General features: G+C 55.9%; 2 protein-coding genes across 5 annotated transcripts in view; both read left to right on the forward strand.

The window, feature by feature from the left end:
* The first annotated feature begins 215 nt into the window (after positions 1-215).
* Positions 216-6,213, forward strand: LOC144382821 (uncharacterized). The gene is made up of 5 exons (XM_078078769.1): positions 216-1,156; positions 2,920-2,972; positions 4,334-4,517; positions 5,771-5,883; positions 6,112-6,213. The coding sequence occupies exons 1-5, from the start codon at positions 1,027-1,029 to the stop codon at positions 6,211-6,213; spliced, it is 582 nt and encodes a 193-aa protein (XP_077934895.1). The 5' UTR covers positions 216-1,026.
* Positions 6,214-6,528: 315 nt separating this feature from the next.
* AP3B2 (adaptor related protein complex 3 subunit beta 2) overlaps positions 6,529-27,939 on the forward strand; it is a 29,588-nt gene continuing 8,177 nt past the window's right edge. Inside the window, exons 1-15 of one of the 4 annotated variants that reach the window (XM_036068722.2) lie at positions 6,529-6,730; positions 13,844-13,919; positions 14,062-14,136; positions 14,445-14,540; positions 18,735-18,895; positions 19,177-19,243; positions 19,343-19,525; positions 19,616-19,899; positions 20,597-20,651; positions 20,977-21,048; positions 22,297-22,359; positions 22,699-22,831; positions 23,078-23,187; positions 23,818-23,994; positions 27,733-27,919. In XM_036068722.2, coding sequence (XP_035924615.1) covers positions 6,618-6,730; positions 13,844-13,919; positions 14,062-14,136; positions 14,445-14,540; positions 18,735-18,895; positions 19,177-19,243; positions 19,343-19,525; positions 19,616-19,899; positions 20,597-20,651; positions 20,977-21,048; positions 22,297-22,359; positions 22,699-22,831; positions 23,078-23,187; positions 23,818-23,994; positions 27,733-27,919 — 1,852 coding nt within the window. In that variant the 5' untranslated portion in view covers positions 6,529-6,617. Of the gene's footprint in view, positions 6,731-6,773; positions 6,979-9,559; positions 9,823-11,759; positions 11,778-13,843; positions 13,920-14,061; positions 14,137-14,444; positions 14,541-18,734; positions 18,896-19,176; positions 19,244-19,342; positions 19,526-19,615; positions 19,900-20,596; positions 20,652-20,976; positions 21,049-22,296; positions 22,360-22,698; positions 22,832-23,077; positions 23,188-23,817; positions 23,995-27,732; positions 27,920-27,939 lie in introns of those variants that run through there. The other 3 variants (XM_036068724.2, XM_036068721.2, XM_036068723.2) reach the window with 3 other exon arrangements.

Below are 27,939 nucleotides of genomic sequence, written 5' to 3' on the forward strand. Positions count from 1 at the left end.
TACTTGAATGTGTTCAAAGAAGACAGGAAAGGGAGAACAAAGGAACAAAAATCAAAAGGAGAATTTTTAAAAAATGGTAGACCTAAGTCCAACCATATCAATTATTATATTAAATATCTATAGGCTAAACAGTTTAACTTAAAGGCAGAGATTGCCAAAATGAATAAAACAAGACTTAACTATATTCTGTCTATAAGAGCTGCACTTTCAATATAAAGAGACAGACTGAAAGTAATAGGACGGTAAAAGATAGAACCTGCAAATAGGGAACAGAACATCAGATGAAATAGACTCAATGCAAAATGTAGTAGCAGAGATAAGGAAGGACATTTTCATAACGATACAAGGTCAACTCATCAGAAAGACATCACACTCATAAAATGTTCACCCTTTCTTCCCACAGAGGAACTCTGTCGGGGGTTAGCCTGAAGGGGGACGCGAGGGGCTGGAAGTTCAGGTCAGACTACAGCCTAATAACACAGACTAATAATACCATTTCAAAATCCCACAGAGCAAAACTCAACAGAGTTAAAGGGAGAAATAGACCATCTCGCAATCATAGTTGGAAGTTTTAATATTCCTCTCTTAACAACTGATAGAAAAACTACACAAAAAAATCAGTAAAGACATAGATGATCTGAATATTATCAACCACGTTGACCCAATTGATATTTCTAGAATAAATGTGCAAAATAAATATTTTTAAATGCACTTAGTATATTCACCCAAATAGACCATATGTTAGTTGATAAACGAAGTCTCAATACGTTTAAAGGGAATACAGAGTTTCTCAGACCACAATAGGGTGGGGATGAGGCACTTGGGTACCCTAGGGGCCAGTGAGGGGGTAAGTATGCATTCAGAGAGCAAGCACAGGTGTGGGGTAGGGGCAGAACATTAGGAAGGAGAGAGAGAGGGTGGGTGAGGGCACCAATAACCCACCCCGGACCCCAGCCTCAGTCACTGGCTGCCACCTGCCCCCAGAGCTGCTAGGAGAGAGTGCGGCTATCAAACTGTCCAGCCTTAATGCTCAAGACAGGGCCCCGGGGCTTACTGCTTGGCTTCCTTGTCTACCTGAGGGACGGACAGCTTGTCCTCCCTGCTCTGGCCACAGAAGGAGAGCACCTAGCAAGGTGTGGAGTGCGGCCACTGCAAGGTAAGCTGCTTGGGTTGGGGGCTGGGATTCAGGTGGGGTTACTCTGTGCCACGAGGGAGGGGGTAACCAAACCCTTTGTAAGGGCAGGAAGGGCCAGAGCAGAGTGTGCTGGGGGCTCACGGGAAGGGCCTCGTCTGCCCCAATAGGCAGTCCCAACCCTGGTTCTGACTGAAGGTGACAGCCAGGGGCGGTGACCCCAGACCCTTTCTTCCCACAGAGGAACTCTGTCGGGGGTTAGCCTGAAGGGGGACGCGAGGGGCTGGAAGTTCAGGTCAGACTACAGCCACAGAACCAAGGGCCTCCACAATGGCCCCACAACGTCTGCACTCAGTGACAGGACCCCACTGGGTTGAGGTCCTGCAGGGGCCTCAGAGAGACTGCCTGACACATACTGATCATTCTGTCCCCCCGAAAGCCTTAGGGTGAAAGGAGGAAAAGCTGAGGCCCCCAGCAGAGCCCCAGTGGAGTAGAGTAGGCAGGACAGTGACAAGAGACAGGTGCTTTGTGTCCTGTGCTGCTCACAGCTTTTCCTTTTTTTTTTTTTTTTAAAGATTTTATTTATGTATTTGACAGAGACACAGCTAGAGAGGGAACAAGCAGGGGGAGTGGGAGAGGGAGAAGCAGGCTTCCCGCGGAGCAGGGAGCCCGATGCAGGGCTCGATCCCAGGACCCTGGGATCATGACCTGAGTCGAAGGCAGATGCCTAATGACTGAGCCACCCAGGCGCCCACAGTTTTTCCTTTCTTACAAAGAAAATGGTGGCTTGGTTCAATGAAAGCCAAAGGGAGGGGCTGCTGTTTCTCCAGGTCAGGAAGGATACAAGGGGTCAGGACTTCCTGGTGGGGGGTCCAGGGGCAGCATGAGAGAGGCAGTACTGTACAGTGGTCAAGGTCAAGGGCACTAGGCCAGGCCGTCTGGGGTTGAATCCCAATTTCTCCACCTACGAGCTGTAACCTTGGTAATCTCTCCAAGCCTTGGTTCCCCCATCCGTAAAATGGGAACAATAACAGCACCAAATGGGACTCTAGCACAGTTTTTTGGCAATAGATATTATTATGGATGGAGCACCTCATGTAGACCTAGATCCTCTATCTGAAGGGACACCTCATCCAGACCCTGACTCAAATTCCTGGGCCCGGCTGATGGTGGCCAAAGTGCCCCACGACTCCCACCACCACTGGGAACTTTCAGAGGGAGAGTCGGGGGTGGGGCCCAGCTTGCCAGGGCCTTTCCAGCTGGGTGATTCCCGTAGAGCTCTGGGGCAGGGGTCACAGGGAGGCAGCCAGCCTCTGAGGGCCCATTGTTCTTCTCCTCGGAGCTGGGCAAGAGGCCTTCTCCCCACCCCTCTTCCCCTGATGCCTAACTCCGCATGCAGGAGAGACCAAAGAGCAGCAAACACTGCCCGTCTCTCCTTGCCCCGCTCACAAAGAGCTCTCAGTGTCTCACAATGGGCCTGTGATGCCCAGCCTTCGGAGCTTATTGGCCCCAGTTCACAAATGAGGAAGTTGAGGCCCACAGGGAGGAAGTGGTGTATGTGATTTCCCACGTAGGGAAGTGACTCAGCCAGGATTCGGGTCTCCCAGTCCTGTGTCCAGGACTGCGGACTCAGGGGCAAACAAATTCACAGCCATGCATTGACAGCCCCCCCCCCCCCCACAGAGTGCACAGCCCTGGGCAATACAGGTGGAGGGGCGAGCGCTAGAACCCTCCCCGCTCAGCAGCCAGGTGGTGATAGCTGGTTTGTGTTTTTTTTTTCTCTCTAGATGAACTCACATCCCAGGTAACTGGAGCGGAAGTCCTCAGCTTTTCTCCCCAGGTGGGATGCTTGCTGCCCCAACAGGCCCAGGGTACAGCCGTGACCACGACTTGGCCTAATGATAAAGGGGGGGGGAGAGGAAGCAGGAAGCAAGGTGCCCTCCCTACTTGGTGCATTGCCAGAGAGCATGACCAAAGGCCAAAGGGCTGTGCACATGACTGTGGTCTCCTTAAGTCAAAGGACGTGGAAGGGGGTGACCATCCAGGCTTTCCTGGGTTCGGGATGTGCAACTTTTAATTTTAAAACCTGGGAAGTTCCAGGCAAACTGGGATGAGTTGGTCACCTGAGTCTCCCACAGCTTCCAGTCTGGGAAAATAAGACTCACCAGGAGGAAGTAGAGGAGACTGGAGATGAGGGCCAGGAAGGCCACACGAGTGTCGGGGATGGGAGAGGCGCAGGCACCCAGTGGTTAGCACCCTGCCGCTCGGGCTTGGGCAGCCCCGCTCCTCATCTGCTGTCAAATCCGCTGGAGTCAAGCCCCTCCCTTCCATCAAAGATACCCAGAGACCCGGGGGTGGTGGGCCGCTTCTTTCTCCCAGGTCCTCTGCCGGCCTGGGGTTGGTCAGTGCTCAACAGGCCCGTCTTTCCGGGGCACTGTCTCCGACCACATCCCCGGCATGGCCCAGGAGGCCATCTTTCCAAGTCCCCACCCAGAGCGCTCTGTTCCCAGTGACAGGACAAACCTGAATTAAAGGGGCTTCTTACTTCCTTATAGAGGAAAGGGAGGTAAAGGTGGCCAGACCCAGAGCTGTGTGCACTCTGGCAATGGAGAACCTCAGCCTCAGTTTCCTTAACCTGCAAACAGGGATACTGTACCTCTCTTGTAGAATTGTATTAAGCATCTCATAAGCCTCTGCTCAATAGATGTTTGCTGCCGAGGCTGTTGGAGGGGACTTAGTCCACTCAGTCTTGGGAGGAGATGCTTGCCTTGGGTCCAGATGTCACTCAGGTTTCTGTTTCTTCAGGACTCTGCTCAACTCGGGCACACGCAAGTCCCCGGTGTTGCCTCCAGGGAATGGCAAGATGGGAGATGGTTCAGGAAGGGGTGCTGGGAGTGGGGGGAAGAGAATGGGAAGGCTGGAATTCAGGATGAGAAGAAAACGTTGGCTGAGAAGGGGGTCCCAGTTGCTGGGAACTGAGGGGTTCTTAGTGGTGGCTCGGGGCAGGGTTTATCCGTGATGTCCAGGCCTCTGGAGTTCACACGGAGGCACGGGTGGGCTAGTGAAGCCTGGCCCCAGGTCAGGTCTCCTTGAGCCCCGGGAGGCCCAGCTGACCCGATGCCCAGGGGAAGGAACTGGCTCGCCCTTCATCCGGGCCTGCGCAGACGCCCAGGGGTCGCGACGGTCCCTGTTTCTTCTTAGGTCCTGACGGGGGCAGTCAGCACCATTAAGTTCTTCCTCTCTGAGGCGTTCCTGGGTCAGCACTTCGAGGCGGCGGAGTTGGAGGGAGACCTCTTCCTGTTCAGGCTGTTGTCCCCCACTGGACGCTGGTGCGGGGCCCACGTAGGCGTGGACTGCGGCCACGGGGAGATCATCCACTTTGGAGGTGAGTATCTCCGGCTGAGACACCGGCCCTAGTCTGCGAAGAGAGGCTGCCCATCCCAGCCCTGCGCCACCAGTGGGTGGGGCACACGAGAAGGAAAACTGCAGGCCCCAGGCTGGAGGTGCGGGTCTCTGAAGAAGGGCGCTTGGGCACCATCTCGCAGCTCCTGGGAGATTTGGGAGCAGGATCACGGGGCTAGGGTCACAGGACCTAACCCGGCTCTGATCTGCACCTGTTGGGCCATCCCCGCAGGCAGGACTGTCGCCGGCCAAGGGCCTCGCGCGTTTCTGTGCCCCTGCGAAGGCACTGTATCCAAACAGGGGCAGCGCCGCTCTGGCGCGTGCTGCGTAGACGGGGCGGCGTTGACCGCGTGGCTCAGGAGCGCCGTGCGCGCGAGGCCATGGACGCGGACCCGCCCCCCATCACCCCACGCGCAGCAACTGCGTGCACTTGGCGCTGCGTCTGCTCGGCCCCAGGCCCACCCTGGAGCCCCTGCAAATAGATGGCAGTCCTATTAGCTCGGCGCGGCTCAGTTACCCATGCGCGACCCCACCCCACCCCCCACCCCGCCTCCGCCTCCGGAGCCAGTTAACAAATGCAGCTAACCAATGTGCTGCAAAATTCATACTTTCCCTCCCCGCCTTGTTCCTCAAACTCAAGATCCATTTTACTCTGCCAGACCCAAAGCACCCAGAAGCAAACTAGGCCTGCCAACTCTTCGACGTTCCACTTCTCTGAAACCCTTTTGGGCCCACTCCAGGAAGACCCCAGCTCACAGATCTTGAGCACATCTATTTCCTTCGGCCTACCAACTTCCAAACCCAGGCGCTGCCCTGGTCCTTGTTAACCCCCATTCCACTCCCCCAGTGGAACCTACCTATGGAGCCATCTTTCTGGGCCCTGTCCGTTTACACCCAGGCCCACAAATTCTGGTTCTGGAGACATTGGGATCCTAGTCTATAGATCAAGACTCAGGCCTATGAACTCTGGCTCTCCAAGTCAAGCCCTCCTCACCTCCTCCTCCAAGCCTAGCCAAGAGACCGCAGCCATCCAACCCAATGCCCCAAAGTCGGGCCCAACTAGATCTCACCCCTTTCCCAAAACCTGGTCACTACTTTCTCTCTAGATCCAGGCCGTCTTTCCTTGGGGGTACTTCGGGCCTTGGAAACTGAGCTGGAGGCCTCACATGATCCAGGAGTCCTGGCTGTCACACCAGACCTTAACCCAGCCTCTTCCCTCTCTCCCTTCCTTCCTAGGTGTCGGTGGACATGAATTTGACTGTGGACTAGGTGTGATCTTATGTCCTCCTGAGTGTGCATGGGGGCTTCAGAAATGGTCATTAAACTGTTTTTGCAAAGATGAATTCGGGGTTCACTGTCCCTTCTATTCAGTCTCCATTTCTCTGCCTGCAGCCTGCTGCAGTCTCCTCCCATGGACCAAACCTCCTTAAATTCTGTCACGTCCAGGAGAAACCAAGACACCATCCAAGGGGCCCAGATTTTGTAGGAAAGATGGAGCTGGGAGAGAGAGCGTCTTTGGTCTCTGAAGCGGGTCTCTGAAGCGGTTCTCTGGGTGCTGTGCCTCCTTCCCGCTCTAGGACCCCCAGCACTGTAACACAGCCCCCCCTTCAGTCCCCGGCTTTCCTTCCACCGCGCGGGGGAGCATCCGTGGTTGTGTCTGGAATGAGCGGAGCCCCTAGAGGCCCTTCCACTGAGACCCTGTGGTCGGGAGGGTGAGGGAAGACGCTCTGCCTCTCCCGGAAGGCTGTCCCACCCTCAGTCCAGAGGCCTCCACCCACCCCCGGACCCGGAATCTGGGTCCCTCTAAAGGACAGGAGGATCCCTCACGGGGAGGGGGAAGGGGGCGGGGATTTCCGAGGGATGCGGGCGGGGCCAGCCCCTGGGGCGCAGCCCCGCCCCCTCCGCGGACACGCCCTCCGATCCTCAGGCGCCGGTGCCTTTAAGAGCCTCACCGCGCGGCCCTGATTGATAAATCCGCGCGCTGCCTCTGCTCCCGCAGGTTGCGGCCTCTGCGGAGCCCGGCCTGCGCTCGCTTCCTCGGCCCCAGCCTCCGCCCCGGCGAAGCGCTCTCCCCGGCCGCCCCATGTCGGCCGCCCCCGCCTACGGCGAGGACAAGGGCGGCTCCGCCGGCCCCGGGGAGCCCGAGTACGGCCACGACCCGGCGAGCGGCGGCATCTTCTCCTCCGACTACAAGCGGTGAGGGAGCCCGCGGCGCGCCGGCACCATGGACAGCGCCCCGGCCTCGCGGACCGGAAGCCCGCCCTGCCCCCTCCCGCGGCGGCCGGTCCCCCGGGACCCGGGGAGGGGCTGCAGGCCGTCGGGGGGCGGGGGCGACCCTCCGCCCCGGGCGTGCCCGCAGTTCGTGGGTTTGCACTACAGGTTCCCCGCCTTTATCGCGCGGGGCCCGCCGGCTCCCGACGATCGCGGGGGAGGGGTCAGCGTCGGTGAGCTGGAGCCCGGGGCCTGTCTGGGAAGGCCGGCCCTGCGTGTGCCCCCGGAACCTGCCAGGCCCGGCCCCTCCTACAAATCCATTTCCCTCATTCTGGCCCCACGCTCGCGCCCCCATCTCCCATCCGGCCGGCGCTCACACACTCCCGCTTCCCTCCTTGCCCCTGGAGTTCAGCCCCACCTGGACTTCCCGCTCTCCCCGCCCCCCACCTTTGGCTCACTCGTTGGTTCTTTCGTTTATTTGTAAATCCTGAAACAAGCATTTGTAAGGGGCTGCTGTGTCCATTCTCATCCTCGTGACCGTGAATACAGGCGTGAACCTGAGACGGCCCTTGGTCCTCGTCCTCTAGTTGCTCTAGAGGGGAGCACAGAGGAAGAATCCGTGTTGTGGGAGCGTCGGAGGGATGCGAGGAGCTGGTCCCTGGCCCTGGAGGACGGGGAGAGGGGAGAGGGAGGGATGTTCCAGGCGGAGGAAGGAGCTTGTAGGGAGGTGGCCAAGTCACAGGTTTTGTAGGTGCTAATAATACAATATGGCCCGAATCGCTGTGCAAGCCCCTGGAGCGACCAGAAATGAGGATGGGAAGATGCCAAGGAGCTGACGGGTTCTGAGCAGGTGATAGCAGATTTGCATTTTAGAAGGATTCCAGGCTGGATTGTGGAGAAGAGACTGGGGGTGTGCTGGTTTGAGCAGGAGACGAGGGGGTGTTGAAGTTGGGGGAGGGGGACATGAGGGTGGTTTAGCCTGTGGGAGGGGCAGAGGATTTGAGGACTGTTGAGGCGGTAGAAGTCACAGACCTGATGATTAACTGGGGGGAGAAGATAAGGATAATACTCAGGTTACTATTTCTTGTAACTGGATAGATGGTAGCACCATACAGAGCGATTGGAAATAAAGGGATTACAAGAAAATTGGTGAAAATAATGTTGAGCCCTGCTTTTGACAGGCTGAAATTGTAAACTCTGAGGGATATTCAAGCCTGGGAGGTAGCTGGATCTTAGGATTTGGGTTCCAGGAGAGATTATTAACATATATGTATTAATCAAAGCCACAGAAGGAAGTTAAGATAACCCAGGGAGAGTATATGAAATGAGTTCAGACAGCTCACAGAGATGAACCCTAAAGAATGCAGGGGGAAAGTGTTTCAAGGTGACTGAAAAAAAGTAAACCAAAGAGAGAAGGAAAACAGAATGTGGTTTCGAGGAGGAAGTGATCAGCAAGGTCAACTCAAACAAGGGAAAGAAATCATGACCGTTGGTTTGACAAAGAGCAGGTCAACCCCGCCCTGCTCTACTCCCCACCTCCTGTCCTGGGGGACAAGTCTGGCAAAGTCAGAAGAGGGGGAGCTGGATTATTTTTCCCCAACATTCTATTATGAACAGTGTTAAACATACAGAAAAATTGGGTGTGCGCTACAAGGAATACATGAATACCCTCCACCTAGATCCAACCACTGTTGACATTGTGCCATATTTGTTTTATATAACCCTCTAGCCATAAATAGTTTTGGCTGAACCATGTAAGTTGCAGACATCATGGCCCCTCAGCCCTAAATTCTTATCAGCGTCTAAAACCAGGTGAAAGTGAGTAGAGGAGCAAATAAGAGGTGAATAAATAAAACACAGCGAATGGGGAATTTGCTTTCCGGAAGCTTGTCAAGGGGAGAGAAAAAAAAAAGAGTTGCTGGAGGAGATCATTAGTTCAAGAAGGTTTGTGTTATTTGTGTTATTTTTGTTTATTATCAGGATGGAAGAGCAAGTCTAACTGCTGGTGGGAAGGAGCCAGCAGTGTGGGGGAGGCTGAAGGGAACTGAAGGCACAGGGCCCCCTGGGTGATGGGGGGGAGGCGGAGGCATTCGGAGCTGGGTGGGAGGATCGAGCTGGCTTTGAGGAGGATTGCTGCCCAGGGGGAGGAGGGCAGGAGGAGAGGAGAGGCAGGTGTTTGGGAGCTGCAGGGGATTTTGTCTGAGGCCTTTCATCTTCTGTGAGAAGCAGGTGGCCAAGTTCTAAGAGCAGGAGAGCAAGGCTGTGGGTGGGGATTTGAGGCGCTTGGAGGGGGTCTGAAATGGAGCGAAAAGAGCCAACTACTCCTGGCAGGGTAGGGGCAACCTGGATAGGAGGGCCAGGGGTGTGAGTGAGAGAGTGGCTGGAGGCCCCGGGGGGCCTAGGCCAGGGAGGGAGGAAGTAGAGATCAGAGAAGGCTGATAGGAAGGAAGGAATTGAGGAACTGGTTCTGGGTTCGGGTCAGAGTGGGCAGGAGGTGTACCGGATTTCTGAGGAAGAGCAGTTCTGGGGAGGCAGAGGTCTAGATGTGGCCGGAGAGTGGAGGTGAGGAGGGCGTCCCTCACCTCTGTCTGGATCAGCTCTCCCCTGACCCCCTCGCCTCCTGGCCGGAGGTTGGGGTGGCTTAGTCCCCAGTCCCTACCTTCCATCCCCTCTTGAGTCCTGTCTCTGAGCGGTGAAAAGGAAACCGGAGCCTCCTTCCCTGCCAGTGTCTGGTTTCTGAGTTTCGGGGGCGGGCCATCTAGGACAGCGACAGGCATCCCCAGCTCCCCGGTCAGCTCAGTCTCATCTCAGAGCAGGACCTGGTGCCCCATGCAGCGATTCCTGCAGCTCCCGGGGGCCGTGGGGAGGCCAGGGGGCAGAGGGGCCTGTGGGGCTGACCAGGAGGCCGCCAGCCCCGTGCTCGCCCCTGAAGGCGGGCCCCCACCCTGGTACCAGGCCTTGCAGCCTGAGGAGCTGCGGTGGCTGCAGGCCCCGGAGGAAGACACATCCCCTGAAGCGTCCCTGGAAGGACCTTGCCCAGAGCCTGGCCAGAGCCAGAGCCAGAGCCAGCCGCTAAGGTACAGAGGAACTCCCAGGGACCCTCACCCCGACGCCGGGAAGACAAGCAGTGGGCGGCGGCTGCCCTCAGCTCAGGCTCTTCCAAGTCCCAGCTCCTCAGGAGGGGGACGAGGCTGGGATTTAGGGTGCGGGGGGCGGGTCAGGGGCACAGTGTGGGGGTGGAGGGTATGAGGGGGGTGAACTTAACTCCAGCAGCTCTCGGGGGAGGACGATAGTGTTGTGGTCCCACCTTGACCTTCCCCCCTCCCGGGTCCTGGCTAAAGTGGGCTCTGGGGGAGGTTTGGAGACGGGCAAAGGCGCAGAGTTTGGGATTCTGGTGGCGAGGAGAGGGAGGTGAGCGCGTCTGGCCTCGGTGGCGCATTCTGCGCCCTGGCTGGCCCGCTGGACGGCCCTCAGGCCGGGCCCGGGGTCAGAGTGAATGCGGTGTAAGGCGATCTGACCACGGGAGGCTAGTGTTTCCTGGCTTTGGGGCGTCGCTGTGTACCCCTTGCTTCCTCTCGCTCTTGGGCACACAAGCTGGTGCCGTGAAGACGTGGGACCCGGGGCGGCATTTAACAAGCCCGCCTGGGCTCTGTGTGCTGTATAGCACGGTCCCTCCGCTCTCTCGGGTCCCCTGTGCCGGGGCCCGGAGCCTGCAGGGCCGGGGGGGGGGGGGCGTGTGGGCGCTGCCGCGATGCCCCGGCGCGTGTGCATTTGACAGGGGCCTGTGGCATTTCTAGGAGTGGTGAGGACAGCCGGGTGTGAGGAAGTGTGCTTTAGAGAACACCCAGAGTTAAAGAGGCCGGGCGATCTCCGACTGCTCCCGGTGAGGTCCCCGCAGGCTGACCCCTCAGAGGGAGGCCGGAGGATCCATGAGGCTGCGCGTGTTTGATCCTAGAAGCCTAAATCCATCCTCCGGAAGCTCAACTAGGAGCCCACGGGGCACTGGGGAGTGAGACAGAGTGCCAGTCTAGTCCCAAGGGTGTGTGTGTACGTGGTGCATGTTGGGGGGAGTGTGCGTGTGGGGGGTGCACCGCGTGGCTTGTGCGTGTCCGGATGAGGGCGTGGGGGAGAACGGAGGGGTCTGGTGGGGATGTGTGTGGGGCTGCGGGCGTCTAGGGGTGTGTAGGTGAGGTGTGTGCTGGTGGATATATGGGCGTACGAGTGGAGAGTGTGTTTGTGGGAAGTGTCTGGATGTGAGGTGTGTGTCTGTGGCTGTTGGTCTCTCTGGGGGCGGGGGGTGTGTGTCTGCAGGGGGCATGTGGGGCGTGCGTGGGTTTATATATGAATCGTGTGTGTCTGGGGGTGCGGATGTGTCTGGGGTGGTGGATCTATCTATGGGGTGTGTCTGTGGGGGTGTGGGGATGTGGGGATCTGAGGATGTCGGGCGCAGGTGTGTCTGGGGGGGAACAGGTGTGTCTGGGGGTGTGGGTACGTCTGTGGGGATGTCTGGGGCGCAGGTGAGTCTGCAGGGGACATACGGGAGTGTCTGGCACGTGTGGATGGTGCTGGTGTCGGTGGGGGTGTTGGGGCGTGTAGGTGAGTTGACCGTGAGGTGTACGTGTGGAGGAACCCGGCAGTTCAGTGGTGTGCGTTTGTCCACCGGGGATGGTGGTGCCCGGCTTTCATTCTCCTCGCAGCCCCGGTGCTGCCCAGGCCCGGCTGCATGGTCTGTCCCTCTTTCTATACCCCCGTTGTCCTGAGCTCTGCCCCTTAGGAATTGACCACCTGATTTGTGTTTGGGAGAGTGAGAGGATCCTCTGATTTGGGGGGCATCCCTCAAGTGAGAGAATTTTAGATCAACATGGCTGGGGCTGGACATCTTCTGCCTTCATGTGACAGCCAGCAAGTCCTCTGCGTTCTGGAAAACATCATCTTTCTACTTCGCTTTCCATCAGAAAATCTGCTCAGGAAAGACGCTTCCTAAATCCCTCGGAACATCCATTTCTTAGCAGCGCTTCCGTCCTTTCTGAATGTATGTAGGCACTCAGGCATTTGTGCAGAATGCAGCCCGAGGACTCGGCGTGTATCATGTCGGTTTTTCTCCTCCTGTGAGCTTTCATCGCTTACTCATCTCTCGGCATCAGCCTCCCATTTGCCCGTCTGTGACTGCCGTCACGCTCTTCCCTGCTATCACTGCTCCCTCTCATTTCTGATTTTCTATGGTTTCTAAATGTTTCACTGCTTTTTAATTTCTACCATTGGTGATACCTTTCTAGACTGGGTTCTCCTGCCTGGGTCGAAAGCTGTGGGTTATCAGGGTGTCATCTGGGAGATGAGAGAACCGTGCAGGACCCCACACACAGCTGCTCACCACATTTTGGAACCATTTTGGCAACACATGAGTACATCACTTGTCCCACAGCTGTATCAGCTGTGTGTAGACACATTTTTTCTATGAGTTTATTCATAGTTCTCTGTTCACTTCTTTGACCACCAGCCCTTAGACCTCTGAGTATGGTTGGGCAGGTTGTTCACTGCAGAAGGGTACCTGGCCAAAGAATACCAGACTATATTCCACTCATGGAATGGGGAGCAACAGCTCAGGGCTATGTCTACTTGGAGGGGCAAGCAGATGGTGGATATGCTTGCAGCAGTCCTGACAGTGAATGCTGGATATAAACCTTAAATTGGTATCAGTACTTTATTTTGAATATTAAATTTTTATTTGCCATATCCCCAATATTTTCCTTTCTGTTGCTATTATAGGCTGGATTGTGTCCCCTTCAAATTCCTATGTGGAAGGCCTAACCCCCAGTACCTCAGAATATGATTGTATTTGGAGAAGGGGTCTTTAAAGAGGTGATTATGTTAAAATGAGGTCATTAGGGCCCTAAAGCAGTCTGACTGGTGTCCTTATAAGAAGAGGAAATTTGACAGGATGCACAGGGGGAAGACCATGTGCGGATAAAGGAAGACAGCCGTCTACAAGCCAAGGACAGAGGCCTCAGCAGAAACCATGCCCACTGACACCATCTCAGACTTCTAGCCTCTAAAACTGTGAGAACATAAATTTAGGTTGTTTAAGCCACCCGATGTGTGGTACTTTGTTACGGCAGCCCTAGCAAACAAATACACTTGCCCTCTCTTCCCTTCAGCTGTGTGCAGGGGGTCATGTATTCAAATCTTCATTTATTTCTCCCAGGAGGGTTTTATAACTTCCTGGAATCACTGTTGAATGTTAAGTGATAGCTCTGGCTTTTGTGCTGAGGCCAAAATCTCAATAGATTCTGGAGCGCCTGGGACCCCTCCAGTCCTCGGAGTTAGATCAGTCTGTGGAGTCCGGGCCTGGGAACACACCTGGGCAGGGGCAAGGACATCCTGCTCCTGTTTGGACACCGACACCTTTCCACTGGGTCCAGATCCTTCCCATCTCTCCAACTGGCCATTTTCTGGGCGGGGTCCATACCTTTCCCACCCCAAACCTTTCCTCGTGGCTTCTGGCTCTAGGTCCCCAGCTGTACGGGTTTCCTAGGGCCGCTGTAACAGAGTACAGCTGAACCACAGAGCGGGTGGTTTAGAACGACAAATGTATTGTCACAGAGCCAGAGGCTAGAAGTCCAAAATCAAGGTGTCGGCAGGGCCATGCTCCCTCTGCAACCTGTTGGGGGATCCTTCCTCACCCCTTCCTGGCTTCTGGTGGCTTCCTGGCAATCCCTGGTGTTCCTTGACTTGTAGCTGGCTCACTCCAATCCTCTGTCGTCACCTGGCATTCTCCCTGTGTCTCTCTCTCCACGTCACTGTCTTCTTAGAACACCAGAAATACTGTGTCAGCCTTACTCCAGTGTGACTTCCTCCTAATTACAACTGCCGTAACTCAGTTTCCAGAGGGCCACATTCTGGGGTTCTAGGGGTTAGGACTTCAACGTTATCTTTTTTGAGGGGGACCCAAGTCAACCCATACCATGGGCTGGCCCACGTTTCTCCTGACCCCCAGTCCCCTGCCCATGTCGCTGTTTTCTGCCTGGATCCTCCTGACGGATACCCCCACCCCCACCCTCGTCCCCTCTGCTGACCTCCTCTGTCTCCCCCACCCACCAGGCATGACGACCTGAAGGAGATGCTAGACACCAACAAGGATTCCCTCAAGCTGGAGGCCATGAAGAGGATTGTGGCCGTGAGTGGGGAAGGGGGTCCTCGGGGTGGAGGCCTGGTGGGCAGGGATCAAAGAGCAGCTCTCCTTGGCTCCTTGTGGACCTTCCCCTAATAAGTGTGGGCCTCCTCCCTCTTCCTCCCCCTCCCTTGACCCCCGCACCCAGATGATCGCCCGGGGAAAGAATGCCTCAGACCTGTTTCCTGCTGTGGTGAAGAACGTGGCCTGCAAGAACATAGAGGTGAGCACCCCCCCCCCCCCGGAGGGATCTCCCACGCCCACCTCCATCAGGAATAAACTCCCGCCGCTTGGGGTGAGGAAGAGAACAATCCAGCCCCCGGGGGCCTGACTTGCTCAGAATGCCCTCGGTTCGGGAGAAGACACTGTTTGTATGTCCCTGAACCAGACATGGGTCCGAGTGAAGGACCCGGGGCACAGTGGGGACGCTCTCCCCGCACTGGAAGCATCTGTCCGCGCGACCACAGCTGGCCAGGTGACCACATCTCATGGGGGGGCCGCCAGTCCCGCTGAGAAACCCACTCTCCGCAGGTGAAGAAGCTTGTCTACGTGTACCTGGTGCGCTACGCCGAAGAGCAACAGGACCTGGCCCTGCTGTCCATCTCCACCTTCCAACGGGGCCTCAAGGTCAGAGGTCGCAGTTTGCCTGCCTGGCGCCCAGGGCTTGTGGACGCTGGCTTGGAGCCACAGGCCCAGGGAGAGGCGGGTGCCTGGGGGAACAGCCTGGAGGCCCGTTCCTACCTGCCCAGCGTGGGGAGGGTCCGCGTCAGAGAAGAGCACCAGCGGGACCCTCAGAGGGTGGAGGCCAGCTCAGAAGGGGCATGAGACATGGAGTGGGGGCCCAGGGACCGTGTCCCTCCTCCTCTGAGGGGCCTGTGAATGGCTGCCGCAAACAGGAGCCACTCAAGCCCCTAAACGTGGAGAGCCCGGGGCTCCCTCGCCCACTGGTGTAAAGGAATGGTGGCCCACAGCCAGGCAGAAGTCCGCCTCCTTAAGACAGGACTCTGAGGGCGCGGCTGACCCGGTTCCTCGCCTCTGCGGGTCACAGCCTTGGCTCCGGCTGGGGCTCCTAGTCTGGGTTTCTGTGGAGAACAATGACTTTGGAACGTGGTACGGAGGACAAAAGCGTTTGTTGAAAACAAATGAGCTCTACCCAGAGGAAAACAACAAAGTTTGCCCTGTAGGAGAGCTGCCTCAGACACGGGGTTTGGGTTCAAAAGTCAGCGCAGACGCCATAAACACATGACTGTCCATTTCCAGTGAGTTCAGTACAACAGGTCATTCCTCTAGAGTTGAAACAAGGTGATCGTTCTTCTTCTTTCTTCTTTTTTTTAAATTTATTTATTTTTTAGAGAGATAGAGAGAGTGAGCAGGAGGGGCAGAGGGAGAGGGCGAGAGCATCTCCAGCAGACTCCCCGCTGAGCAGGGAGCCCAGTGCGGGGCTTGATTCCAGGACCCTGAGATTATGACCTGAGCAGAAACCAAGAGTCCGAGGCTTAACTTACTGCGCCACCCAGGCGCCCCAAGGTTGATAGTTCCTCGGTTTGGCACCAGAAGTAGTTGACTTGTCTTAGATGCCCCAGTGAATGCAAAATACCCACTTTTAGAGACTGGATCACGTTTGTTGTACTGAAAGGCTCTTGGAGGCATGTAGAAATTGAAATCACCTGGGGGCGCCTGGGTGGCTCAGTCGGTTGAGCTTCTGACTCTTGGTTTCGGCTCAGCTCATGATTTCAGGTCATGAGATCAAGCCCCATGTCGTCGGGCTCTGCACTCAGCGGGGAACCTGCTTGGGATTCTCTCTCTCCATCTCCCTCTGTCCCTCCCCCCCCCATTTCTCCCCCTCCCTAGGGAAAAAAAGAAATCATCTAAGGGAAGGGGCAGTAGGAATGGCGTGGGGGGCTGAATCCCCTCATACTGTTTAAACTGAATATTGTCACCTTTTGTTTTGCATATGACATGCATGCGTGCTAGTCCCCACTGCGTGCTTTTCTGGCCGGTCTAGCTCAAGGATGCAGAAGCCAATATCACTGCCATTCTGTTCTCTCTCCTTTCAGCATTTTCAGCACAGATGACAACCATTAACTCCCCTAGTCTTTCCACACATTTAGTTCACATTCCTGTGAGAGCATCCCTGAAGGGTCCAGCTCACCTTGTCATGTCCAGCTGGTTCTGGAGGTTGCTGAGCAGCCTGAGAGCGGACTGCCCAGATCCGGGCTCAGCCCTGGGTCACTGTGCTGCGGCCAGCAGGAGAGGCCGACAAGGTCTGCTCCTCTGAGACGGGGGAGCAAGCACGGCCCCTGGCAGATACCTGCAACACCTGGGTATTCCTGTGCTGCGTATCTGGCTAGGCTAATTTTTTAGAGTCAAAACCATAGGCTCGATCTATCTAGATTGGCAACTGATCTTTTGATTTGAATCAGGGTTAAATCATTTTATAAGAACCGTTCTAGTTGTTTTGCACATGTACCTACCAGTCTGTATTAACCCTTTTCACAGTCTGTCCCTTTTCCCCTTTTAGAAAACCAGAGCCCCCTTAGTCCAATCAATGCAATGATTTCTCTAGAACAGTGGTCAGCAACCTTTTTCTATGTACTGCCGACAGTAATTTAGGCTTTGTAGGCCACATAGCCTCAACCCTGCAACCACCCAACTTTGCCCTTGAAGTGTGTAAGAAACCATAAATGAGTGGGCCTGGCCAGGTTCCAATAAGTTTTTATTGATAAAAAAGGCAGGAGACAGATTTGGCCTGAGGGCTGTAGCGTCCCAACCTTTGCCCTAGAACATATCTGACCCGCCATCCCCAGTGACCAAGATGTCACTCCTTCACTGCAACTACAACTTCTTTTTTAAACCATTATATTCTATTAGCAATAATCGCATTATAGTCTATCAAAACCTCCATAGCTATAATTTTTAAAAATTTATTTTGGATGCACAAAAGGCACAAAGAATAATATAATGAATATCTATATGTCAAGCACAAGAAATGAAAAATTTATCAACAGCCAGAGCCCCCTGTGTATCTTCTCCTGTTTATCATTCATGTGCATGCATTCATTCTCTTACTACTCATTTATGCATTCCTAAATAATATATAATATTGTTTTGTAAATGGTATCACATGATATATGTGTTCCTCTAAGACTCATTTTCCTTCTGTTGTTAATGACTCCGGGCTCGCTTATACACTAGAACCATTCATTTCCATCAAGGATTCTCCCTTCTTTTTATCAACCCAGGCTGAGACTGTGTTTGCTTTCTTAGCAGCCCACATATGTGGTTGCCTCAATTCAGACAAACCTCCAGTGGGCAGTCAGATAATCTAGGTCTCCCTACCTGCTGTCTTAATGCAATTGGTCCCTTGAATCCCCTATGAAACCCTATTACAGTTCATTTTATTGGTTTAGCACAGTGTCCAATTCAGGGTGATTCTAAATTTTAATTCTTTAAAAATGCAATTTACAGCTGGTGCTGGTGCTCTCCCATGAGTGCAATGTACTGTGTCTGAGGCTCTTCTTGTCCTCTTGATTTTGTGTCTTCCTCCAAAATGTTGATAAGCTGCACAGAGCAGGGCAGCAGACTGAGTCCCATGGTGTATCATGTTTCTAGGCTGATGCCAATCTAATAAACCTTCCCCAAGTACACTGTTTCACCAAGTTGTGGATCCACCTAATTGTACAGTCAGCTGGCATTTTCTTATCTTGTTAGAAAGGATCTTATTCAATAGCAGAAAAATTTCTTAACACCTTTCATGTGCAAAGGGCTATGGAAATAGAGACAAAATAGACATGAGTTCTGCTCTTAAAATGCTTACATATTAAGTGAAACAAAAAGCCCGCATCAAAAACGGCCAGCCAGGAAACGCTACGAGACTCCCACCAATGCCTTGCTGAAATCGAGATCCACAGTGTTAATATCGACCAGTCTAGTTACTCTATCAAAAAGGAAAATGGTTTTTTTAGTAACTTCCTGTGAATCCATAATTGTTTCCAAATAAAAGGGGAAAAAATAGGTTAGAGCAGTAGCTAGGATGTGATTTGACTCTAAACAAACACAGACTGCTGCTTTTTAAATAAGTGCTTCTAAACCATGTGCTTAAAAATCAGTTCTAGAATTTTGACAGGGATTACCATCATCGTGTACTGTCATTTCATGGATCTTCTCTTTCCCCGTTTTAGAACATCGGGGAGGCATCTACACGTTATTTGTGCCAGCACCTCTCCCGTTGTCCACCATTCTCTAAAATTCACAGCAGTTCACAGCTGGTGATGGTGCTGGTGCTTTCCCATGATTGCAATGTACTGTGTCTAAGGCTCTTCTTGGGTGTGTATTGGATGCAACAGGAGCAAAGAGGAGGGGCCTACGCACCTGTCTATTTTAAACACTGGAGGAAGAGGAAGAACAATTTCTGGGAGGTTGCTGGGGGAAAGGAGTGTTAAGGATGAACTCTGGAAAGGAGGCCAGTTTGAATTTGCGGGCAGTCACCTCTGGCATAAATACAAAGACACCCCCCTCCCCCAACTCCGCCCCAAGGACCAGGAGGTGTTTCAGGAACTTTAGGTATTCTAGAAGATTTTTACTTTTCCTGAAAGTGAAGCAACCCATGGCCACAACTGTTCCGGTGTCAGATTTCTGCAGCGGGGGCCAAGAGTCAGTTCCCTCAAGTGGTCCCTCCCAGGTCCCTAGCACTCGCACATGGTTCAGGGGGTCAGGGAGGCAAGAACTGCTGGTAGCTAGAGACAGTAAGTTCCATAGGCGTGGCCTTTCCCATCAGGCCACTGGGCTCTCTCAGGGCTCTGCCTCCACCTCTGCTCCTAGGACCCCAACCAGCTGATTCGTGCCAGCGCCCTGCGTGTCCTCTCTAGCATCCGGGTGCCCATCATCGTGCCCATCATGATGCTGGCCATCAAAGAAGCTGCCTCGGACATGTCGCCCTATGTACGGAAAACAGCTGCTCACGCCATCCCTAAACTGTACAGGTATGCCCCAACCCAGCCATTCACTCCTCCGGGGGGGTGGTTCCCAAGCCCCCGGCCCACCCCAGGCTCTCCCAAGTCTTGCAGATTGCCCTTCTTCTTTTATACTTTGGATGGTTTAAGATGGTTTGGGGAACTGATAGACATGGAGGACAGTGGTGGTGGCCGCTCACACCTCTTTACCAATAAGGTTGGGGTGGGGGTGGTGAGCACAGTTTGGGCAGATATTGGGAAGGCTGGAGATGGGGGGAGGGGCAAATCCCTCTCAACCGTTTCTCCTTCAGTTTGGATTCTGACCAGAAGGACCAGCTGATCGAGGTCATTGAGAAGCTTCTGGCCGACAAGACCACGGTGTGTACATGGGCACACACGGATAGGTGGTGGGAAGGAGCGGCACAGGGGCCCTCTGCCCTGCCTGTTCACCCTCTCTTGCCACTGTCCGTTCCCCAGCTGGTGGCGGGCAGCGTGGTGATGGCCTTCGAGGAGGTCTGCCCGGAGCGCATCGACCTGATTCACAAGAACTACCGGAAACTCTGCAACCTGCTCATCGACGTGGAGGAGTGGGGCCAGGTGGTCATCATCAGCATGCTCACCCGCTACGCGCGCACGCAGTTCCTGAGCCCCACCCAGAACGTGAGTGGGCCCGGGCCCTAGCAGCGGGGGTGGGAGGGCTGCCAGGAGGAGGCGTCCACTGCCTCCCCCCACGTCTGCGTCTCCGCCTAGGAATCTCTGCTGGAGGAGAACCCCGAGAAAGCCTTCTACGGCTCGGAAGAGGATGAGGCCAAGGGCCCGGGCTCGGAGGAGGCGGCCACCACAGCGCTGCCCGCCCGCAAGCCCTACGTCATGGACCCCGACCACCGGCTGCTGCTGCGCAACACGAAGCCCCTGCTGCAGAGCCGCAGCGCCGCCGTGGTCATGGCGGTGGCACAGCTCTACTTCCACCTGGCGCCCAAGGCGGAGGTGGGCGTCATCGCCAAGGCGCTGGTGCGCCTGCTGCGCAGCCACAGGTGCGCGTCCGCCCCGCCCCGCCCCCACGGGGGCTGCACCGCCCCGCCCCCACAGGGGGCTGCCTCCCCGCCCCGCCCCCACGGGGGCATTCCCCGCCCCGCCCCCACAGGGGGCCGTCTCCCCGTCCCGCCCACACGGGTGCTGCACCGCCCCGCCCCCACAGGGGCATTTCCCCCGCCCCGCCCCCACGGGGGCTGAGCCGCCCCGCCCCCACGGGGGCATTCCTCCGCCCCGCCCCCACAGGGGGCCACCTCCCCGTCCCGCCCACACGGGTGCTGCACCGCCCCGCCCACACGGGGGGCACTCCCCCGCCCCGCCCCGCCCACACGGGAGGCATTCCCCCGCCCCGCCCCGACTGGGGGCGGGCTCCCCGTCCCGCCCACAGGGGGCTGCCTGCCCCGCCCACACGGGGAGGGGTGGGAGGGCTGACCCGCCCCGCCCACACGGGGGGCTGACCTGCTTCCACCCGCGCTGCCCACTTCGGGAGGGGTGGGCAGGCCCTCCCAGCTTTTCTCCGACCTCGGGGGCACACATTCTGCCCCACACCTCCCCCCCAACGCCGCACTGACCCCATTCTTGCCTTCCCCCGACTGGTGCCCTCCCCTCCCTCCTATTTGGCCCACCTCCCTTCCCTCCACTCGCTGCCCCTTGCCCGGGTGGAGGGGCCCGGGTACCTCTGACCTGTCCTCTCCGTAGTGAGGTGCAGTACGTGGTGCTCCAGAACGTGGCCACCATGTCCATCAAGCGCCGGGTGAGCACGTCCTGCGCTCGCAGTCGGAGGAGCGGCCCCTGTGGGTGTGGGCGGCCCCGGGGAAAGGCAGGAAGGGGAATGCCTTAGCTGTGCAGAGTGTGGCAAGGGGGACCCCAAGCGCAGGAGGATGAGCAGGGCCTGGATCCTGAGGGCCGCGGAGGGAGGAAAACCCGGTGAAGAAAGACGCGGTCAGATCTGAGAGGGAGGCGGGAGGACTGCTGCGGCAGGATCCTGCGCCTGGCGTCAGGAGAGCTGGGGCAGCTCCGGAAACGAGGCAGGTCTAGGGCTGCGATGGAGCTCCCTGGGGCTGCCTCTCTCCTGCCAGGGTATGTTCGAGCCCTACCTGAAGAGCTTCTACATCAGATCCACCGACCCGACCCAGATCAAGATCCTGAAGGTGAGTGATGGACAGACGTGCAGGCCGCCCTTCCACCTCACCCTCACCCCCACCCCCACCGACCCTCAGATATCCACAGTGGCCACCGTGGCTCAGGAAGCCGGGTCAGTGAGAGTGGGAAGGGAACTGCCCTTGGCCTATCACCTGTTGGACATCTGCCGCTTTTCACATGTAAAGTAACCCGATTTGCATAATAAACTCAGGAAGCGCACATTATCTCCATTTTATAAAAATGTAGACCCAAGTCCCTAGCCCAGAGTCAGTCCTGCTGACTCCAGAATTCCTCCTTTGCCCCCACTGTGGTCTCCTGTCTTCCACCCACAATGTTCTTTTCCCCATACATCTACCCCCTCAGGCTTTCATGCAAATATACACCCACAGAAGAAGTGTCAGGAGCCCCTACCCACATTCCATTCCTGCTCTGCCTCCTCATTACTGAGTAATTTCATTCAGCAGCAGTTAATCCTGACTCTCTGAACATCTACTATGTATCAGTCACAGCTAGATCTAGGGGTACGAGAGATGGCAAACTCATCAGACACCTTGCCCTTTGGAGCTTACAGTTTAGTGGGATGAGGAGGAGACACTGAGGAGCTAATCACAAAACAAATGTAAAAACCCACTTGAGAAATAAGGTAAGAAAGAGAAGTGCAGAGGGCTGTCAGAGCATAGAGTAGGAGGCCCTGATCTAGTCGGGTACCAGGGAAGCTTTTCTCCAGGAGGTGAGGCTTGAGCTGAGGCCTGAGAAATGAACGTGAATTGTCTAGGCAAATGCAGGGACAGGAATGGCAGGAACTGCTTCACGCAGAAGAAACAGTATGTGCAAAGGCCCTGAGGCAGGAAGAGGTCTGACGAAAGACCAATATGACTGGGGCATGGAGGGCAAGGGGGAGAGCAGTGTGAGAACAGAGGTAGACAGGGGTCGGCTCATATGGGGATTTATAGACCATGGTAAGGATGTTGCTCTTTATCCTAATAGCAATAGGAGGCTTTGTTTTCAGTGGAGGTGGAGAGGTGACATGCTCATGCTGTCCATAAGCACACTCTGTCAGGGAATCCACTTAAGAGGCAAACTGGTCCTCCTGCATTTTGGACAAGCTTCACAATCTCATTTTCTTCATCAGTTTAAGGGTGATGCAGGGCTGTGCGTAGGATTGTTTTCCGGTCTGTGCAGTGTGTTTGGAATGAGGGGTTATGAGAGCACAGAAAGCCCACTGGCCACCCTGCCCGTTTTCTGCCTCCCTGTAGCTGGAAGTGTTGACCAACCTGGCCAGCGAGACCAACATCCCTACTGTCCTGCGGGAATTCCAGGTACGGGCCAGGGCCCAGCTCCCAGGAGAGGGACCCAAGAGAGTTGCCGTGCAGCACCCTGTGCTCAGTGACGATTGTCCTGATGGGCCCCCCTTCTCTTAAGAGCCGGAAGCAGAGAAACGGTTGTCTTAGACCCCCTCCCAGGGCCTTCTGCTGGCTTTGGGCCAGGGAATCTCTGCATGATGGGTAAGGGTGTCGCTCCCTCTCCCAGAGTTTAGTCTCTGGCATGACGAGTCATTGAATGAGGGGAGACAGCCTTCCCGGAAGGTCACCCCCAAGCCTGCAGAATCACGGAGGGTCAGTGCCAGCAGGGGGTCACTCTGTTGTGGTGTCCCACAGACCTACATCCGCAGCATGGACAAGGACTTTGTAGCCGCCACGATCCAGGCCATCGGACGCTGTGCAACTAACATAGGCCGAGTCCGTGACACCTGCCTCAATGGCCTGGTGCAGCTGCTTTCCAACCGTGACGGTCAGTGTCTGTCTGCGCGTGCAGCTGTGATGAGCAGAGGGCGTCCGCCTGTCTGTCCGGGCACAGCGCACGTTCGTTGGTCCGTCCGCCTCAGTTAGCGTCTAAGTGTTGCTACGTCTCTGAGGGCCACTGGAGAAGTGCGGGGGGCTGTGGAAGAGAGCCGAGGGCCTGGGGGTACTGCAGGCCTGGGCGCCCCCTGCGCACGGCCGCCTGACCGCCCCGGGGCCCCCCGCTCATCCCCCACAGAGCTCGTGGTGGCGGAGTCCGTGGTTGTCATCAAGAAGCTGCTGCAGATGCAGGCCGCGCAGCACGGGGAGATCATCAAACACCTGGCGAAGCTCACAGACAACATCCAGGTGAGGGAGGAACCCCGCTCTCCCTCCCGTCCCAGCAGCCTCCCCATGACTTTAAAACCCTGTAATTAAACATTCTAGCCTTAATAAAATCCACTTCCGTACCTTCCATACTGGCTCTGAAAGGTCTGCTGGTGGAAGGGGGGGGACCAGGTGACCCTCACGTGTTGCCCAAGATTCGCTTTCCCCTTGAGGGTCCCTCGCTGAGCTCCAGGGCCTGTGCCACCACTCATGTGTTCTCTGAAGCTCTGGCCGAGCCTGGCCGATTGACAAACCTCATGTTTTTTATTGCACTGCTAAGTTGGGACGTTCAAATAAGGCATTCCTTGAAGATTCAGGAAGAATAACGTGGAATTCAAATGCTAGAAAATCAGTCTTGTAAACCAAACCAGGACTGACTTTGGGGCTTGAAAGTTCTGCCCATGCTAGTGAACCCCTAGGGAAGAAGGGAGACGCTGCCCAGGAAATGCTCACCTTTTAATCTCTCTCCCACCAACCCCCTGGCCCATTTCCAGAGAGCCCCACAGTTCATGGGCCAGCACAGATGGGAGGAATGCCATTTCCCTGGCAGGCCACATGCCCACCCACATGTCCACACGTACCACAGTCCTGACCCCTCTCGCACACCCGCAGGTGCCCATGGCCCGAGCCAGCATCCTGTGGCTCATCGGCGAGTACTGTGAGCATGTCCCCAAGATTGCACCTGACGTCCTGAGGAAAATGGCCAAGTCCTTCACAGCAGAGGAGGACATTGTCAAGCTGCAGGTCATCAATCTGGCAGCCAAGCTCTACCTGACCAACTCTAAGCAGGTGAGGATTGAGAGACGCCCCCTGACACGTGCTAGGCCCCGGGATTGGTGTGGGCAGTAAGCTGTGGGCCCTCACCAGGCGGGTGTGGACTCCAGCATCTCTTTCTGAAGAGAGAGTTCAGGACAAGTGTCTAGTGTATCTCGGTAACTGGTGTCCCCCAGTGTCCACAGCTACTCTGAGGACCCAAGGGCCGGTAGGGATGGTGGCCGAGGTTGGAGGCTCTCCTGTGGGGCTGTGACCTCCAGTCTGCCTGTGTGAGTGTCCCTACCTGCTGCCTTTGGGACAATAGGGCCGTAAAGAACCACAGTGGAGTAGGACTGAGGGAGGGGCCCGTGATGACGGGCACTGGGGGAGGAGACGTGTCTCCTAGGACATGAGGTCTGTCCTTCCTCCCAAAGCTTAGTGGTGTTTGGCCAGTTTGTGCCAGGGATTATGAGGGCAAGTCTCTGCTCGGTCTGGGATGGTACTGGAGTCCATTGTCATTCTCAAGGCTAAAGGTTATGAGATATACCATAGTCAAGGGCGTGGCTCAACTAGGCTGGAATATCAGGATATTGTTAGGTGTCCGGCAACCCCTGAGAGGGTCCCAGGAGATTCTCCTAAAAATGAGGTGTAACGTGCAGTTTTCAAGGTGTTGGAGAGGCCAAGCCCTAGGACACTTCCCACACTCACTGCCCCTCTCAGTTAGGTGAGGTAGGGGACCAAATCCTGCCTGCTGCCTGTGTTTGTAAATAAAGTTTTATCGGGACACAACCATGTTCATTCATTTGTTTATAGTATATGGATGATTTTGTGCTACAATAGCAGGGTTGACTAGTTGTGAGAGCCCATATGGCCCACAGAGCCTACAATAGTTAATTTCTGCCCCTTCTAGAAAAAGTTTGGCAAGCTATAGAGCCGAGTATCTGGGCGGGCAGCTGGGGTCAGCAGCATGGCTACACCCTGGAGGTGGTGACGTCCCTGCCCGCCTGCAGGTGGCCTCCTTGCCATCCCATCCAGTCTTTGGATGGAGCACTGTGTTTCTTCAGTGGCTCCTTTGATCCCTGGTGGCTCTGGTGGGCCCCAGGGACTTAAGGTGGGGAGGCAGGGCCGTCAGGGGCTGGGACACTCGTCAGTAGGTGGAACAGGCAGCAGTCACGCATGGGAGCCGGGAGGGACGGGGTCTGTGAGTGTCAGCGTGGTGGGAGAAGCAGGCTGGAAAGAGAAGTTAGAGCACTCGCTGAACTAATATTTGTTTGCCTCCTTTGTTCAGAGAGGAGGAAAGAACAGGTGGGAGGAACATTTGAAAAGATGAAGCCATGTGGGTGGGGAGCCACCCAGATGGGCTGAGGACCCAGCGGGACTCCTGAGCCCCTGGATGGTGATGTGTGATGTCAGGTCGTTGTCATAAGCCCGGGTGTGTCCCCGGTTCCTTGGGATGGTAGGACTGAGACCCTGGCTTCTTGCTGGCTGTCAGCTGGGGACTGCCCTCAGTTCGAGAGACTACCCTCAGTTCCTGGCCAAGGGGGTCTCCCAACACAGATGCTTATGTCTTCAAAACCACCAGGAAAAAAGTCTCTAGAGCAAGTCTTACATAATGAAACTCAATCACGGGATTATGTTACAGCCCCATCACCTTTGCCATCGCCTGTTGGTCCGAAGCGAGTTTCAGGTCTTGCCCACACTCACAGAAAGAGGATTACATAACGGCGTGAGCACCAGGAGGCAAGGATTGTGGGGGAGGACCTTAAAATCTGTGTGCCACACAGATCTAGAGCCTATTTTTATACGTGAGGTCAGGATGTATTTTGTTTCCGCTTTTTGAAGAGCCAGTGTCCCAGTGTGATTTAACAGGTGGCTGCAAGGTAGTGGGTATGTTGACATGGGTTCGTGAAAAGGAGTCCATGTTCCCCACTTAAAAGTCCCCCCTGGAAGCTGGAGCCCACTGGTCCGTGGGAGCCTTGTTCCGTTCTTGGTGCACTGAAGCGGGTCTCTTAGGCCCTCTTGAGCTGCCCGTAAGTCCTGCCCATCCTGGCTGAGTGAGGTGAGGGTCTTGGTGGTGCAGACTGGATGCTAGGATTTCTGGTGAATGGGTCCTTGGGATGGAGAAGCGTAAGGAATTGTTATAAGCAAATCCTGCAGTGACAAGGAGGGTGAACCAGCCCCTTCCTGTACTGGCTGTTGATATGCAGTTAAGGCTGTGGACAGATGGATCCCAATCCTTAACACTTCTTTCCAGAACTAGTCAAGGACTTGGGGGAGGGAGAGAGTCTGATCAGTCAGCTGGGAGGTCTGCAGAAGGGAATCAGCAGCATCTTGGCAACGGACCATGTTGATAAGGGCATCCACCAGCCGTGACCGGTCAAATGACGTCTGGCCCAGGGAGGGGAAGGTCTGTGATGAAGTCCACTGCAAGGTGTCCTGGGGCTTATGGCGCTGAGAGTACTTATCTGTGATGGCAACGAGGTTGTAGGCACTGCTACTGCTGGAAGGGACTGAGCTGAAGGTGAGTCCACCGACGTCCCTGTGGGCTGTGTCATGGGTACGAGAGAGTCACAGCGGCTCTCTAGCTTCGCCACAGCAGCAGCTCTGATTCTCGGCCAGCATCTGGGGCTCTGCCCCTCAGGGACATCTTCCTGACGCTCCCACTGGGTTACCTGAGTCAGCTATGCCCTCGGCCGGGTGTCCATAAACCGCAGGAGGACCAGGTTGGGTTCCGGACTCCCTCCGCTGGTTCCTGCTGCCCCGGGCACTCTGGCTGTGGGGACATGAGATCTGTGTACTTGGTGATTCTGACTGTCTGGCTCATAAGAGGTGGAGACCTGAGTGGGGGCAGCCGCCTTATGTCAGCGGGAGGTGGAGCGGGGGAGCTGGTGGGTGGCCGGCTCTGGCGGGCCCAGGCCTAGAAGCAGCGCTGACTGACTCCTTAACCTGAGAGAAGTCACTTCTGACTCCGCTTCTCCTCTGGAAGTGGGGGCAGTAGCCCCTACCTCGCAGAGGGGCTGTGACGTTACATGAGATCGTGTGAAGCACCTTACACAGCACACAGTGCTAGAAGGCCTCCGTGAATGACGTCTGCTGCCTGTCATGCTATGAACGCAGGGCAGAGTAGGCCAGGATCAAGGCAGAAATCAAGATTTTGGGTCCTGGGATATGGCTGCTTCCATTGTAGACAATGGACCCCACAAGACTCCAGCAAACCCATAGGCAGCTGCAGTTTGCTCTGATCTCATTAGAACCTTCTAGGGGAGGTCATGGCCTCTGAGACTGGGCTGCTCAGAAGGTACCATGTGAGTCAACGGGGCATGAGGACAGCCCCTGCCAAGGGGATCCCCCTGTCCTCCCCCCTCTTCTGCTGTGTACTTTTCCTCTGTGTGGTGGACGCTGGGAACTGTGAGATTTCCAATAGAATGTTCCAGACCTCCACTCACCCTGGCACCCCACAGTAAAGAGGCTGGCCAGGCCTGGAGTAGGCGGGGTAGGAGCCGGGCCTGGGACAGGGGGGACAGTGGGGACCCCAGCCTGAGGAAGAATGGAGCCCACCGCCCAGAGGGAGGAGATTCCAAAAGGGCGACCTCTTCTGCGGGGCACGGCTGTTGTCGGAGCTGGGGTCCGGAGCAGGGCCAGGGACGTGAGGGGAAACGCAGAGTGGTACAACAGCAGGGAGGGAGGGAGTTGGTGGATGCTGGCTGGCAGGTGTCCGCTTACAGAATCTGCTACAGGCCCCCGCCCCCCATGTCCCCACCTCTCGTCCCCCAGACTAAGCTGCTGACCCAGTATGTGCTGAGTCTGGCCAAGTACGACCAGAACTATGATATCCGTGACCGAGCACGCTTCACCCGGCAGCTGATTGTCCCATCAGAGCAGGGGGGTGCCCTCAGCCGCCATGCCAAGAAGCTCTTCCTGGCACCCAAACCAGCCCCCGTCTTGGAGTCATCCTTCAAAGGTGGGAGCTGAAATCAAGGG

This window comes from Halichoerus grypus, chromosome 8, assembly GCF_964656455.1.
Source record: "Halichoerus grypus chromosome 8, mHalGry1.hap1.1, whole genome shotgun sequence".
In the NCBI taxonomy this organism is placed as follows: domain Eukaryota; kingdom Metazoa; phylum Chordata; class Mammalia; order Carnivora; family Phocidae; genus Halichoerus; species Halichoerus grypus.

Bases quoted from the DNA above. Each gene is read 5' to 3' on its own strand.
- LOC144382821 (XM_078078769.1), top strand. From the start codon at position 1,027: ATGCTCAAGACAGGGCCCCGGGGCTTACTGCTTGGCTTCCTTGTCTAC. The intron at 2,973-4,333 runs GTGGGATGCTTG...GTTTCTTCTTAG, and splicing joins TCCTCAGCTTTTCTCCCCAG to GTCCTGACGGGGGCAGTCAG. The intron at 4,518-5,770 runs GTGAGTATCTCC...CTTCCTTCCTAG, and splicing joins GGAGATCATCCACTTTGGAG to GTGTCGGTGGACATGAATTT.